General features: G+C 40.5%; 1 protein-coding gene across 1 annotated transcript in view; it reads right to left on the bottom strand.

The window, feature by feature from the left end:
* Nucleotides 1-3,125: 3,125 nt before the first annotated feature.
* The window catches only part of CPQ (carboxypeptidase Q), a 165,295-nt gene continuing 152,448 nt past the window's right edge, over nt 3,126-15,972 (bottom strand). The window contains exon 10 of the mRNA XM_009275482.2: nt 3,126-3,733. Coding sequence (XP_009273757.1) covers nt 3,573-3,733 — 161 coding nt within the window. The 3' untranslated portion in view covers nt 3,126-3,572. The remainder of the gene's footprint in view (nt 3,734-15,972) is intronic.

Genomic DNA, 15,972 nt, shown 5'->3' with positions numbered 1-15,972 from the left:
GAAGGGGGGAAAAAAAAAAGATGCTTCTCTTCCAGAAAGTCTTGAATTTTCCCATTCAGGAGTGAGCTGCGATGCATGCATCATTAATTTCTATGCAGAAAACATTGTTCACTTCAACCAGCAATTAGTGGTAACATTTCTATCCTGTGCAGTGATGAGATTTTTATGCTAATCATTACACAGCAGTAAATTAATCATTTGGGCACATTTAGATGGTATGTATATTTCATGAGACAGATATAGATATCAAGATCAGTTTGATATTTACTCATGGTAAATGGAAGTGTCTGAAATCGTTATGGGGGAAGCATACTAACTAAATATACAGCCAGAGATGTTTGCAGTGTAGCAGTGCCAAAGCACCGCTTCATCTCTTGTTCCAGGAAATAGCTCTCTTTCTTTGTTTTTAATTATTTTAAGAGAGGTAGAAATCTTGTGGGATCACATAGAACTGAATCATTCAATGAGAGAGTGAAACTCCAATAATATCTTGACACATGAAGGACAAAAGCACCAACTCGGTTTCCTATCCTGCAATTCTTCTTTTATTACTGGCAAAATTACCTACGTTATATTATGCAGTATTGAAAAGAGACTTTTCATCAGCATTTGTGCTATCGTCTAGTTGGTAAATGAATTATGTATTGGCCTCGTCCGCCTGTAACTATGTCTGAAAGCTTTGAGTTGTAGCAGAAAGGAAGGCTACACAGGGGCCTCCCTTCTTCTCAGCAGATGCAAGAGATTTGTAATACCTTGAGGAAAATGTTTATTTGAAATTTAAATTTTTGACATGTATTTAAATACTACCACTGTTTTTTCAACTCAGCTCACAGATCTTTGCAGGCAAAAAGCAATCTAGTCCAAAGCTGATAGTGTTTTATTTTATCAGAGGGAAACGTACACATGGTCCCTTTATCTTAGAATGTCATCAAAATACTTACGAAAAGCACAGATTTACAGCAGCTGACCCTGACAACAGTAGTAATATAAATAATATCCTCAGCTATTACTTTCTCAACTAAAGTTGAAACAGATTCTCAAAGATCAAAGGCGGCATGACAGTGGAAAGCAAAATAATGCTTGCATACCTGGATCACTTCAGAAGTGCTCTTGAATTGAAAATTGACCAACTGATATATGTTTGATTGCCACCAACTGAAACACCGTAATTGCTACACTGAGCAGGGATAAAGATGAGCTATTGCACAGAAGGTACAAAATCCCACTGGGAAAGGAAAGAAATGTATTAGCATCTTCTCTTCATTTATGGAAATTTTTGAGAGAGGTACAGCCGAACAGGCAGGTTATCAGGACAGCACTGTGAACAGCTGAACTTTTAGATCTAAGAACTATTACAGATAGAAAAAGAAGGGGTGAATCAAAAAGACAATGTCTTAACAAAACCTGGTTTTACATGTAAAAAATTCTTTGTTTTTCAATTTGAGAACTAAAATATTTTTAATTTCACTATTTCTATAAAAAGAAGATAGTAATTCTGATTTTTGAACATTTTTTCAAAATCCACTCTGCCAAGCTTCTCTCTAGAACTGTGTATCTGAAGTTGATGTAAAGGTTAAATTTTCTTCAGGGGCATCAAGGTCTTAATTTTTACAGCCTATCTGATGTAGCCTAGGAGCCAACAAGCACACCTTGGGATGCGCTGTGGTGCCACGTGCATACCTCAGTGGTGTTCTGCTCTGCAGAGAGTATTCTTGACTCCAGAGATTCTCTGTTTGACTTGAGACAATAGAGAAAAACACAATGAGCCCCGTTTCCAAGTGAGGAGAGGTTAAGATTTGTAACAATAAATGTAAATTCATGGAGAACCCTTCTGAATCTCTGATGTACAAAGTGGCATACCTTGAGGGAAAAAGATGTGGAACGCAGCTCAGGAAACAGTCAGTAATATTTTGTGAAGGTCAAAAGGCTGGATTTAGAGACAGCTGGGGATCTGTCAGTGGTGAGCACCACCCACTATGCTCTTCTCAAGCAAATCAGAAAAAAGAAGCATAGGCATCATGCCTTGAAAGCAGAAGAAATTTTTGCTAACTTTATTTCAATACTGTTTCTTTATAAAGAAAGAGCAGAGTATCTCCAGGCAGCTTTTATGTTCCTGAAATGATTTGGAGGGAAAATTGAAATATTTAATACATTTGATGTAAACCTGCTATTATCATGGTAAACAGATATCATGGTTATTAATTCTATAAAAATGAATGGCTCATCACTCAGCTATTGCTCAGCTACAGAACTGATTAACAGCACCAGGGACTGCCTGCCATTTGGTTTAATACCCCATGCTGTTCGTTACGTTAGTTGTTTGGTGTTGATTATATTGCAGCAGTTATTTACATCAGTGAGTTTGCTTGTTGTAAAATTTAAAAGCAGAAACAAGGATCATGTCACAAAGAAATGAGCAGAAATCATATGCCTTAAAATATTACCCAGCACCAGTTATATCTTCTCTACAGATACCCCTGAAACTCATCTGAATATTCATAATCTTTGAGCAGGAAAAAAAACCCAAAACCAAAACCCAACAAAGTATACAAGAATCAAATTCCCAGATTAATTCCTCCATCAAAGCACGCATGTACCAGCATTCTCTCACCTGGTTTCCGGCAAGGGAGGGCATCCCCGCAAGAGAGGGGTGGCTGGGAATGGCTTCTGCAGCCTGAATCAAAATCTGCTCTTACACTTCATTTGGATGTCAGCTGGCAGGTAGTGAAGGTCATAAATCACAGCTGTGATGCTGCTTCTGAAAGATCATGGCATTTAAGAGAAAAACTGCCATACAAAATTCTCTGCATGTCACTATGGCGAGTCTTCCCATTAGAAAGAAAAGGACATGCACAGCTTTCCATGGGGAGGTGCCTGAAGAAACACAGGAGATCTGGGAGTCCCGTGGTTGGCTTCCTATCCTCTATGTCCTGGTTTATCTGAGTCTCGCATGAAGCAATCTTTAGTAAGATTTAACAGCGGGAGCTGAATGAACTATTAAAAGCCCTATTATTTTAGCATTTTGGCCATTATTTGACCATTTTACCATATATTACCATTAAAATGGCCAAGATTAATTTGTCCTATAACCTGAAAACTGTATAGAAACTACAGTATTACCTTAAGAGAGTAAAAAGAAATGGCTGTTTTATTAATAGTACATCATTCTAATGCATAGAGTGAAAGACAGAAAACAAGCCCATAAAGGTGAACACTAACTCAATACATTAATTATTCTGATGCAACAAATTTATTTGGTATATTCTTCCTGCTGCACAGGATCACTTTGCATGCAAATGGTTATTATATCTTAGTCAAAGAGGTATCATACCTTCATCAGAAATTTAAAAACTACTTAAAAGAAGAAATTTTAAGTGAAAATCACGAATGGAAGATATCAAAACAGCAAAAAGAAACAGGAATGTGTAAAAGAGCATATGCTTTGAGGAAAACAGACATAATACTGTACAAAATCAGGGTGAAAAATGGAATTTCCCACAGCTGTAGACCACATGCATTAGTGGACTCACAGTCTTTACTGAAGAACAGGAATCTTCTTTCTTGCTGTTTTATTACCTTGGCAACATCTCCTCCATGTCAGCAATTACATAGGAGACAACAGTCCAAACAGCAGCACAGAGATTCATCTGGTTTGGATCCTGAACTGTCATCGTGTCCCCTTGAGAATGATGAAACCAGAAGTATTTACTGAGGTCATCACGCAGGCTGGCACCTACAGAGAAAAATGGGCAATATTCCATTATAGGAATACAAATATTTAAAGAGGAATATAAACTTGAATCCATTCCTGGGCTGTTTATGATTAAATCCACATGCAACTGTATAAAGTTCCATATAATAACTGCACAGAGCCGTGGCATGTGCAGTTTGTAGGTTTTAGGTTAATTGACTTGAGTGAGCATGAGGCAGCAAAAATTCACACCGGTGAAAAGCCGACCTTCCCCTGGGAGACTCATTTCCTCAGCAACAGTATACATCAATTTTCCTCTAAGACTACCAGAGTCCAGGCAGGAAAATCCCTACAGTAACCCCACACACGGCAGCGCTTCCTCCGTTCTTCACCCCACTGCTCTGATGATGAGTTATGACTGAGCTATGGATCTTCTCCTTGCTGTTACTTGTGTTGGGGAAAGCTTTGGAATTGGCTTCTGCTTTTGAGCCTCTGTTGACCACAGGGATGTGCTGTTTCAGAGCAGTTTTCCAGATAACCTGGGGTAACCCAGATAGCCCAGGACTACATTACCCTCGCTGTCAGGAGTCCTCACCAGCTGGGGCAGAAGCAAGTTGGGTCAAACCACAGGTCTTCCAATTCAGGAACAACTGACTCCCTCTGGGGGGCACACGGGCAGGGAAAGGACTACTCTTCCCCAAGCCAGGTGGGCTGAGAGAGCACAAATAATGCTGGTGAGGCATCACTCAAGGCCCCATGGCAGACCAAAGCCAAGAGGAGCAGGAGAAGCTGCTGCCCCACCGGGCACTGCAGCAGAGACACAAGTGGGGTATTTTCACTCTGGCCATTCTCCGCCTGGTCCAGTCCCCACCGATTCTCTCTGACTCCCCATCCACTTGCAATTTCTTCTCTCCCAGTTCATTACCTCTGCCTCGTCTTCTCTGGTTTTATCAGCCTCCATCTGCTTTGTTTTAATCTCAACAACCCTCTCATCATAACAGAACTCCACCGCAAATTTTGAAAATAAGTAAACCCCCACCACACTGATTCACTGGTTGCAATTCCTTTGCGTTGATTCCCTTGGCCTGCCCGCTGATTGGGGCTAGAAGGTGAACAGCTCCCACCTAGCACAAGACAACTCCCTCCTCGCTTGGTCATCCAACCCAGAGAACAAGCACTGATGTGAATTCATGAGTAAGAGCTATGGGCCCCAGACGAAACACAGACTGAGGCTACTCCTACCATGCCAAGTAAGACAGAAAAAATCCAGGATTGTTTGATTATAAAGATGAAGTAAATAAATTATTCATATATATATATTTATATGCAGTGGAAATCAGTATCAGATGATGAGGGCTTTGATAAACTTATGTGCGCTCATAAGACTTACTGTTACGATTTTTCTTGGTTTCCCTGAGATGCCTGAAGCCTTTGAAGAGAATGAAAGCAAAATTTCTCACAGCATAACTGTACATTCCTATAATACATATCTTTTGATCACTCGTATAGCCATTCAGGACAGAGTCCAGCTCTCACTGTGGTTAACAAGCATGTTTCTATTGCTGTAATGGGAACTGACTTGGACTGCTTGTTTCACTGCTATTTTAGAGAGAAGGAAAAGAAAGGTCATGCATTTTATAATTCCATCCAAGATTAAGATCCCTTCATAAGAGAGATGATACGCAGAAAGACCAAATGCTGTAGCATATGGTTATACAGTATTGCGATTGATTTTATTTTAAGAGGCTCTTCTTGCTCTTAAAGAGACTTGTTTGCTACTGACTTGAATGCAATCCCATGGAAGTCACTGGGTAAGTTACAGGTGCTGAATTATGTTCCAATAATTTTAGCATTGAATTTATGTCAACTCATTCACTTTTAAAATTTGATTCTGAATTCTTTGAAATATATACAACCATAAAAGGGCTGAACTATGATAAATTCTTTAACTGATGGACTTCTGCACTACAGACACATTACAAGTTAAGCCACTGAGGCAAAGTCATTGCAATTTTTGAATACTTTTACAAGACTCAAGACAAAAATTGGTTGCCTGGAATTTGTCATAGACATTTCACTAATCACAGCAACTATGGATTTACAGAGTAGCGTTTTATCTCTGTGAATGGAGCAAGGATAAATACCCTTTGCTTTGTAATGTTTATCTCCCTGAAATGCTGAAACAGATTTGTTTCTCTAAATTGATTTTAAAAATCAGAAAATGATCTGACTTTGGCATCAAGCAATTACTGCGCAAGAAACACCAGAGTGTGTGAGTAGAGAGAATACTGAAGGGTTCCTAAACTCATTCATGTCTTGGGCTAGCATTGAAGTCAAGTGACCTGTAAACATCTTGTGAGACTAAGGAAAAGACCCTAAGAAAGCAGTTTCATCCTACGTAATTAGAAACAAAAGTGAAAATCCATGTTCTTGGCTTTGAGCGCAAGAACAGTTTACAGCCGAGGGCCCCACGCAAGCCTCTAGACATGAAACACCCTGGGGCACAGATATGACTGCAAGCAATTTTCATGTCTCCTGCTCCAGACTTGAGACTCCTCCATGTTGATGTTAGCTGCACGGAGATATTTATGGCTTCCAGAGGTCGCCAGGCTGCGGCAAGACACTGAATAGTGCCCTTTCACCAGTAAATGCATCCAGGACTGAGATCAACCCCTGCAGATGACCGTGAAGAGGGAAGTTCTGCAGGGCTCTGCGGACTGCAGTCATGTTGGGTTACCTAAAGTCCGTGGGATCCTACAGCCCCTTTTCTAAAAAACTAACAGAAGCAGCAATGCTGTGAGCACAAACAGCCATCCTACAGAAGGCAGGGGCATGGAGAGAAGAACTCTGCGTAACGCTTCAGACAGTGAGGTTTCAAAGTACATCAGCTGGCTGACCAAACTGGATCCTCAACAGTCCCTGTATTATTAACCCTTCTCAAACAAAATTTGCCTGGAAGCCAAACATGCCACTTCCAGAAGCTTGAAAGAAACTGGAAAAATTCACCTAGATACAAGTTTTAAAACTCCAATTGCTAACCATTTTGTTCTTTCACCTAAAATTGATCTAAGGGGGTTTTTTGTTGTTATTATGTAACATTTTCCTCAGGAACAACAGACAGTAACAAATGGAGGTTTATTTTTGCCAGCTACATAAGCTAGCAGTCAAGCAAAACACATGAGTAGTAGCCATGTCTCGTAGACCTGCTATAAATTATTCACTCGTCTCCATGCTAGCCACCTAGAAAGGGGATAGTATACAGCCTTACAAGAGTCTGAAAGGTCTAATTACTTAAAAATCCTCAGATGGGAGGATTTAATTCTGATTTCTAGGTAGAACCAGTACTCAAAAAGAAAAACAAGCGACAGACTGGGTGCTCCACTGTCAACGTTTTATGTGCTTTGCTGCTTTCCTGTGTTTGCAGAGCAAGAACACCCATAAAGAAAAAAGGGATGTTTGCCAAACAACCCTCTTTAATTGTCCTTTTTCAGTCTGTTCACATTTACAATTATGTGAATCACTGTAACATGAGGAACACTGCTGGTCGACAAGGAATTCAGTGAGAAACTGCTTCTAGCTGGATGTAGTAGATGTTGTGGCATGGAAACAGGGAATGTTAAAAACCGCTGCCAAAAATGTTGTATTTATTATTTGAATGCATCAAAAACACTGGAAATTAAAAACTGAAAATAATTAATTATTTACAGCTTCAATAAGATAATACACAGATAATTCATCATTCCATTACAAAGTGGCAGGAAACCCTCTTTAGTACAGTGGTCCAGTTCAGTTACCTAACAGCAGCTATTTAGTGCCACTTGTGATCCCTCAGGTGCCTGGTGGGACCCCTTGGCATGAGTCTGACGGAGGGGCCAGAGAAGATACATCTCATGTCTGGAGCAGCTGCTGGGGCCAAGCAGTCCACTATTTGGTAGCACAACGTGTGTGTTTCAGGAACTTAAAGCAGGGTTCTCCTTGTCGCAGCGAGGCACCACCTTACTTGCCATTTGTGGGAAATAGTTGCATAAGTAGGGTCAGAGGCAAACGCTCAGTAATGCCTCTAACTTCTGAGGTTGGGCTTTCTGGTTTCTTTGTTGTGGAGGTTGTGGGTTTTTATTTTGTTTTGTTTTTCTGCTTTTGACTCCTCCTGAGATTGTTTCCTTATACTTGACCTATTAGTGAGTCTGCACACTGAGCAGGCTGCAGATGAAACCAATTTTGTCCTCAGGTTATAGAGCAGGACAGCACTTGCAAAACAGATCAACTTACTCCATAAAGGTAGTAATTTTAAAAATATGCACAACCAGCATACGCTCTTTTGTGACCAAATGCCTTGAAAACCTAAATTGCACTGGGGGGCTTGGGGTGATACTGGTGTCATCTGAGCTGGCAAAATCATTAATCACAGGGGTACCCTTAGCACAGCAGGCAGGTGTCCTGTGATCAAATCCGCTCTTGGGAAACGTATTGATCCTAGGTATTGCAGGCCTGCTACACCCAATTCAAATATGAATACTATTTACCTCTTCTTCCTTCCCCAAGTGCTGCACCTTCTTTTAAGACTTGCCATCTCCCCAGCTTCACCACCAAGCACAAGTGTTTCTTCGTGAATTGGTTCACTGTCATGCAGTTTTGAGAAAAATAACGCAATGGTATAAAACTGCACCAAAGCAGTCTGTTGCTTTTTGTTTTGTTAATGTGAATTACGGTCGCTGTTACCAGAAGCAACAACCAAACGTAACAACTGTTGTCTGTCAACCTTTTGCTGCTACTGTTGCCAACCCTGCCACCCTCTCCGTTTGTCCTGTTTGTGACTTGCCCAAGGCACTGTCACAAACATCCCATCAGGTCCTTGTTTCCTAGCCCCAGATGGTGGCTACCTCATGGAGCAGGAGTAAGATACGCCACCTCCTGTGCCACTGCACCGGGGGCACCATCTCCAGAAATGGCATCTCTCCATCTACCCATCTGGAGCTCCAGCACAGGGCCACTAAGATGATTAAGGGACTGGAGCATCTTTCATATGAAGAAAGGCTGAGAGAGCTGGGGCTGTTCAGCCTGGAGAAGAGAAGGCCCAGGAGGTGTCTTATCCATGTGTAAAAATACCAGATGGGAGGGAATGAAGAAGAGGGAGCCAGGCTCCCCTCTGCAGTGCTGACTGACAGGACAAGAGACAATGACCATGAAACAAAACACATGAAATTCCATCTGAACGCCAGAAAACAGTTTACTGAGAGGGTGGTCAAACACTGGCACAGGTTGCCCAGAGAGGTTGTGGAGTCTCCATCCATAGAGATATTAAAAACCTGACTGGGCATGGTCCTGGGCAACCTGCTGCAGCTGACCCTGCTTGAGCAGGGGGGTTGGACAAGATGATCTCAAGAGGTGCCTGCTAATCTCAACCCTTCTGTGGGACTCTATCCCATGGTGCCATTCCCTTGGCTCATTCAGACATCTCACAACTGACACACCATAAACAAATTCTTCAAGTCAAGCTCATTCATGTCTTGAACTCATTTCATGAGTCTCCATAACCAGCTATTTCATACACGGTTTGATGCCCTGCATAAGGCAGATAAAAGCAGCTGCTTTGGTAATTGATACTGACAATATATTTTCAGTAAACAGCTACGTAAGGGTATCTTGATGAAAATACACACACACACACACGTTGAGGAATTCTGAAAAACAGCCCATCCCTTCTAGCTTCTGATCTCAGTAGGAAATGCACAATGTGAATATTCATTAGCTGATGACCAGACTATTTATCTGCCTTATGACATGTCCACATTAAACACCAATTCTTCACACATTAATAAACTGTCTGCCACATTTTTTTCTTGCCAACTTAAGAAGATGTGATGCTGCTATTGAGGTAAAAGGATGAATGAAACACAAAATGAATAATGAGCGTTGTCAGTGATGACCACTGCTTCTTGTCAATCACCGTCAGGCACATTCATATGCACTGCTGTGATAAGTCATCATTAGATTAAACTCTATTGCCAGATATTTAAGCATTAAAATTATTGTCATTTGTGCAAACAATGACTGGAAAATTAGTTATTGATTATCAGAATGATTACAAAGGCAGTTTCCATAAAACACAGATATCTTCAAGGGGGAAAGCATATAGTAACTCCTGAGTATTTTTTCAGTGTAAAACATTTTGCATTACATTCCTCCCTACATTTTCTTTCTTTTCTTTTTTATATCCCAAACAGCATTTAATTGCCAAAGGAAGCCAAATGTGAGTCTTGCAGTCAGTACATGTTTGCTGTACAGCCCTATCAATGGCTTCCCAGTTGTCCTTGCTTTCAAGTAAACTTCACAACACAACTATTCCATGAAACTTTCAAATACAACGGGAAATTCCCCACTGTTTGTGTAACCTCCCTTGGGTGTGCTGGGTCTTCAGTATTACAGTTAGATCTTTGGGATACTGACCTCTACATGTACATTGCCATATATAGTGAAGTTAATATGCTAATGAATTACAATAATGTATAACTTTTAGGTTTCATTTTACAGTAGTTCCTAGAGGAGCTGACAGAATTGCCACTCCACTATTTTACACAGTATATATACCTCTCCAAATAAAAAAGACTCCAGCTCAGAAGAACACACACTCTAAACAGACAAGAGGGACTGCAGGATGAGAGAGGCATGCAGAGATGAAATGGCACATTCATTTTCTCACAGCAGCTGAGAAAGCCAGACATCTGAGCCTAGGCCAGTGCTGTGTTGAGCAAGCTGTACTACCTCCTAACAGCAAAGTTGGAAATGCCTTAACAAGGGATATTTTGCTCAATGTTTCCAAAAGTTTACGAAGCTAAAAGAAAGGCTTTGCAAGATAACTTATATGTGTATCCCTTGCATCTTCCAAGTACCTATGTGCTCAAGCTTCATCTCCCTGTCAACACATATCTGCATACTATCAAAGTTACTGCTTGTAGTAAGATGTCGACACAAACACCTGATCTGAAAACTTATTTTTATTTCTGCAGTGATTTTCCTGGCTACAAAAGACAGATTCCTTTTTTTTCCCCATCTATTAAAGATTGCTTTTGTTTCCTGCTTTTTCCTTAAGAAACAGGAAAAACTCCTTTACTTCATTATCAAGTTGATTCCAATCTTGGACTTTTTAATGCCAATGACACTATTCAGGAATGTACTAAGAAACTACAGTGCCTTGGAAATAAAGCAAGACCTGATGAAATATATATGTCCTTTTCCTTTACACTGAGTACCTGGGATTAGGAAAAAAAGAGGGATCACAACCTTCGGTGCAGTTAAAAACTGCAGGCACTTCCTGTACCAGGAAAGCATAAAATACTGAATACAAGAAGCATCCCCCTCTTCACACCAGAGCGCTAACTCAGCTTTGTGCTCCTACGAAACGAGGGTGTGGGGGTACACATATGTCCATAGAGTAACAGAACCAATAGCCTCTCACTTCTCATAGCTGGAGCATTGCAGCCCCGGGCATTTTAAAAGGTCAAAACTGCAGGGCAGAGGTGAGGAGACGCATGATTTTTCCTTCAAAGGATACGTGTCAAAGAGCTACCAAAGGAAAAGAAACAGATGAAAGATATGAACAGGAATATAATTTAATTCTATTTTTAATTTTCATTTTGTGTCTTTTTAAAACCCAGCAAAGTCACAAATCTTAAATGGCCAGGCAGTAAGCCTGCTGCAATGGTAGTTCTGTTTGGGATGGGTTGGCTGGAAGGCTCCCCCCATGCCACAGCATCCTCAGTGCTGCAAGCCCCATGGAGTGCTTGGCTGCTTGCACCAGGTGTTGCACAGATGTTTTGTGAGCTGCCCTCGCTTAATTGCAGTCTTCAGAACTATTACTGTAATGGAAACCCAATTATTGCAGACATGTATTGCATGTATTTTGGTGCACATATTAACCTCGTCTTTCGTGGGATAACCTGTAGTTGATAGCGGGCTTTAATGCCAATTATTTCATTATCCATTTTTCAAGTAAGCAGAGGCAATGGAGAATGCTAATGCTGTTTAGTGGGGCGCTGACAGCATTAGTTCTCCTGTCATTTAGTCTCAAATGATGAAATTACAGGCTAAGTTGCTTGAGTTTCATGGCTGCAGACACTGAAATAGTTTCCAGTACAGAGCTTATAAATAACATCAGAAGTCCTGCTGTTTCACCTCCTGAGTCATTCTCTCAAAAGTCTTTAAAATTCATGATTCAAACAACAAGGCAGAGGGGAAGCTTTCAGTCCGTTGTTTCAGTAGCTAATTAAATGAGACTACAGTATAAGGAAGACAATATGAAGTGTGCATTATTTCTTGTTTTGCTTAATGCATTTGAGAATTAATCCTCAGGATACACTAAACAGACTAAATTACAGCTCAGGATTATCACAGTTACTTTTGCAACGCATTACCTTTTCACTCATTGTGGTAGAGGACTGGTAACAGCTGGGGATTCAATCTAAACTCGCATAAAATCCTGTGAAATGAGGTCTCAGGGAAGGAAATTGTTCTACTCCACAGAGCACAGGTTGACTAGACTCTAAAATAATATCCTAAACAGCCCTTGACTGGAAAAAAAACCCCAACAAACAGATGAAGCTTTATCAATAAAAGGCACTGGAAGCTCTTCCTCCACCCATCCACCCTCTGTCTTAAATCAGTAAGGCTCTTTTTTTAAACAAGAAAATAAAAGGGTGAGTCTTCCTAGCTGGGTGTTGAACACCCAAGCACTGCCCAGACATGACCCCACACTTGCAGGCTGGCTACCTCTGATGGAGAGATCCTCCACAGGCTCACTAATCCCACTTTTGAACGTACTTACACCTCTGCCAGCCACAGCTCCCTCAGAAAATGCACTGTGTGCCCAAGCATGTCATGTGGGCACACTACGGTTCTCACTTTGTGAGCTGCAGAAGTAGCACCCTGCCTTCCTTTGTTCATGTTCTCCATACCATTGATGGTTTAATACATATTTATCACACCCTACCTCAGCAGCTTTTTCCCAAGCTGAAGAATCCTCCTCATATGGAAACTATTTAATATCTCTGAGGATGCAGGCTGCTGGTGATTCTTCTTCTCCCTCTTCTAATTCTCTTCCACCATTCCTGAGACAAGAAGACCAAACTGCCCACAAACGCCAGCGTGTGAATGGACTTGTGATGTGACTGTGGCATACGACAACACATTACCTAAGGATGCTTTCTCTTCCTTCCCCGGCAGCACAAAACACTGTTTTTTACCATCCCTGGTTACTGAATTGACAATTTCAGACAATTAGCCACAGTGATTCCCAGATCTTTCTTCTTGAAAATAACTCAGCTGGATCCTGTTGTCATGTATGCATAGCACATATACTGCATTACTCTGCATTTATTGACAATGAAATGTTGCTGGCTGTTGTATTACTTACACATTTTCTACTATGAGATTACTGTCACATTTTCACAGTCAGCATCAGTTTTGATATGAAATATTTGAAGTAGTCATCAGCAAACTTTGCAACTTGCTATTCACTCCCTTTGCAGCTAACATTGAATTTGATGAACATCCGAAGTCCAAAAAAAAGGTGGCTGTGCAGCCTAATAAAGCCTTTCTCCATTAAGAAGACTGACAATTTATTTCTACCTTCTTTTAACCAGGTATTACTCTGCAAGAGGAAAATACCTCTTATCTCACAGTAGCTTATTTCTCTAAAGGTCTTTGATCCAGGAGCTTTTGAAGACTCAACTGTATTTTGCTGACCAGATCCAACTACAAAAATGGTTACAAACTCCTCTGAAAAAGCCCTGCTAGATTGGTGAGGCATGACTGCTTTCTTCAAAGGCTACACAGACTCTTCCATTACTTCCATTCCATTTTCTGTCTTTGCAGCCCTTCTCTCTTGGCTCTGTGACCATCCTCGTTCAGTGATTCACAGATCCCTATTTAGGGGATTCCCTACTCGGGGCATTTCAATTTAGAAGGGTTATATACCTGTATTAGATGTCTGTATATGTATGTATATATTCTGTATATTTTAACATAGTTTATTTCATTTGTGCTTTCTTTAAAATGAGGTATATGGCTACAAATATTATGTAGAGACTACTTAACAAAGTTGATAGTTTGAAAATTGGTTGTTGGATTTATAAATCCTTTACATTTTGCATTCTCTTTTAAACACGGGGCTGAGGGATGAAAGTCGCTGCAAAATTGACAATTTCTCTAATAGAATTCTTTTTCATGTGTTTGTTTATGCCTCAGCTCAGTTAAAGTTTGGGCATGTGATTTATTTTAATGCCATTAAGCTTTAAATGTCACACATGAGGGTCAAGTGAAGTACTTTGTAAGACTGGCACCCATGTAAACCATCTTTCCTAATCAAATGCGTTTCTATATGTCTCTATACTCTTTGTAAAACTGCAGCAGGTAGCTGATGTTATACACTTGCTTAGAAACCCAAAGTATTGAAGTGCATTCTTCACTGTCCTCTGCTAGCCAAAGAGCTTCCTGCTAATGCAGAGCAGTAGACACTTGCTCCACCCTGTGCCAACAGCTTCCAAACTGCCCCAGAAATTTGGTGGAAACAGGCACCCCCTGGACGGTTTGATGGTCAGATATGGGGAGAGGGAACTGTGAGAATGACCCACATATTGGGGTTTTGAGCAGCATTTCTGTCTGCAGTAACTGTTTGCATTCACTTACATTTCAATCAGTTCAAGAAGCTTCCATGTATTTTACAATCAATGGAGCTATTTCCTAAGCCAAACTTGCAGTCCAATTTAATGCAAGTCTTCAGGTCTGCTTTCCCAGAGGATACTGGAGATGGAGAGGAAACGTGGAGAGGAAACTTTCCCTTGAAGTTCCCTTTGGGCTCTAACCTCCCCTCCCAGATACGATCACAACTGGATGTTTAATCACAAAGTTCCTGTAGGGCCCTCCCCAGCAGGTAGCTGACTCCTAGAAATACCAATATTTATAGGACCTGACTAAGCAGAGCTCTCTTCTGCCCAGATAGTGAACAAAGCCTGTTAATGACCATCCTGGCGCTTAATTAGTTATGAAAAAACAAATGGTCACCCTACTGTAAGTAAAACACATCCTAAGCAAACTACAAGTCTATTATATTTTATATCACATAAACAGCAACTGTGCATTTATACAACCACACCAACAGGATGAGCAATTTTACTGTCATACCTCATTGAGATTATCAAACTCTTCAAGGTCATGGTGGATTTTAGATGTAGGACCATTAGACAAGGCTGGAAGAATACTATGACTACGGTAATAAAATATCCTTCAAAATATCTGTTGTTACTCTGATTAATGCATACTTGAGTTTTAAACCAATATAAGTTATTTCCTAAAAATGTTAGATGCTCCAGATATTGGTGATGAAATACCTCTTTCATTTGATCTGCAAACCAGTGCATATTTAGCTAGTTCATTATTAATAGAAAAACAGAGAGCTAATTGAAACAAAGTTCAGATCTGATCTTATCGCAAGGTTCAGGGCTGTTCAGATCTGGGAGTTTTGAGCCATTTCTGAATCAAAGCTGTAGTAATCCATCCCATTCTGGTCTACAGATCATGTTGTCCCACCGGCTGTGAATACAAAGTAGCAGGAAGGAAAATAAGCCATTCTAACGATTCAATGTTCTTAAGCAATAAATTGCATATTTTGGTTAGCAAAGCTGCAAAGAAACAACATACTTTAACAAAAAAAGAATTAAGATACAATGAAGACACCTGCTGCAACACTGTTGTCTGCAATCTTGGAATCTTTCTCTATTTTAATGTTTCACGTGGGGCCCCATTTGGAAAAGAAAAGGAGAAATTGAAGGGAGGGAAGGTCAGAAATTCCTTCCACCTGCTCTGACTCTGCAGTGTATCACTAACTGTATGTGGGCTCTGGCTAATCCTCACAGCAGAACTCATCCTAGAAGACAACAGAGTAAATAAAGCAATGTCCCTAACAAGCATGATTCTTTCAACCTGTAAATCTGAGTTGCTGCGATAGCCATTTTGCCACAGTGCAAACACAGTGAGTGACTTGTCAAAATGCAAATATATTAAGAGTGAAACAGAAGTCATACAAGCTTAGAAAGAACACTAAGAGAAGCTGACAATTAATTTTAAGTTGAAAGGTTAACCTGCTTGCTTTCAGCAACAGAGCCTCAGTCATACCAGTAAGTGGAAATAGTATTTGCCTTAAAGACAGGCTTACTGCATTCTCTGTATTACCATGCACAGAACATGCTGTTTTCTTATTAATTTGAGGGTTGGTTTGTTTTTTTCAT

This window comes from Aptenodytes forsteri, unplaced genomic scaffold, assembly GCF_000699145.1.
Source record: "Aptenodytes forsteri isolate BGI_AS27 unplaced genomic scaffold, ASM69914v1 Scaffold208, whole genome shotgun sequence".
Classification (NCBI taxonomy): domain Eukaryota; kingdom Metazoa; phylum Chordata; class Aves; order Sphenisciformes; family Spheniscidae; genus Aptenodytes; species Aptenodytes forsteri.
Note: the sequence above shows the minus strand (reverse complement) of the source record. Positions and strands in the feature narration are given on the sequence as shown.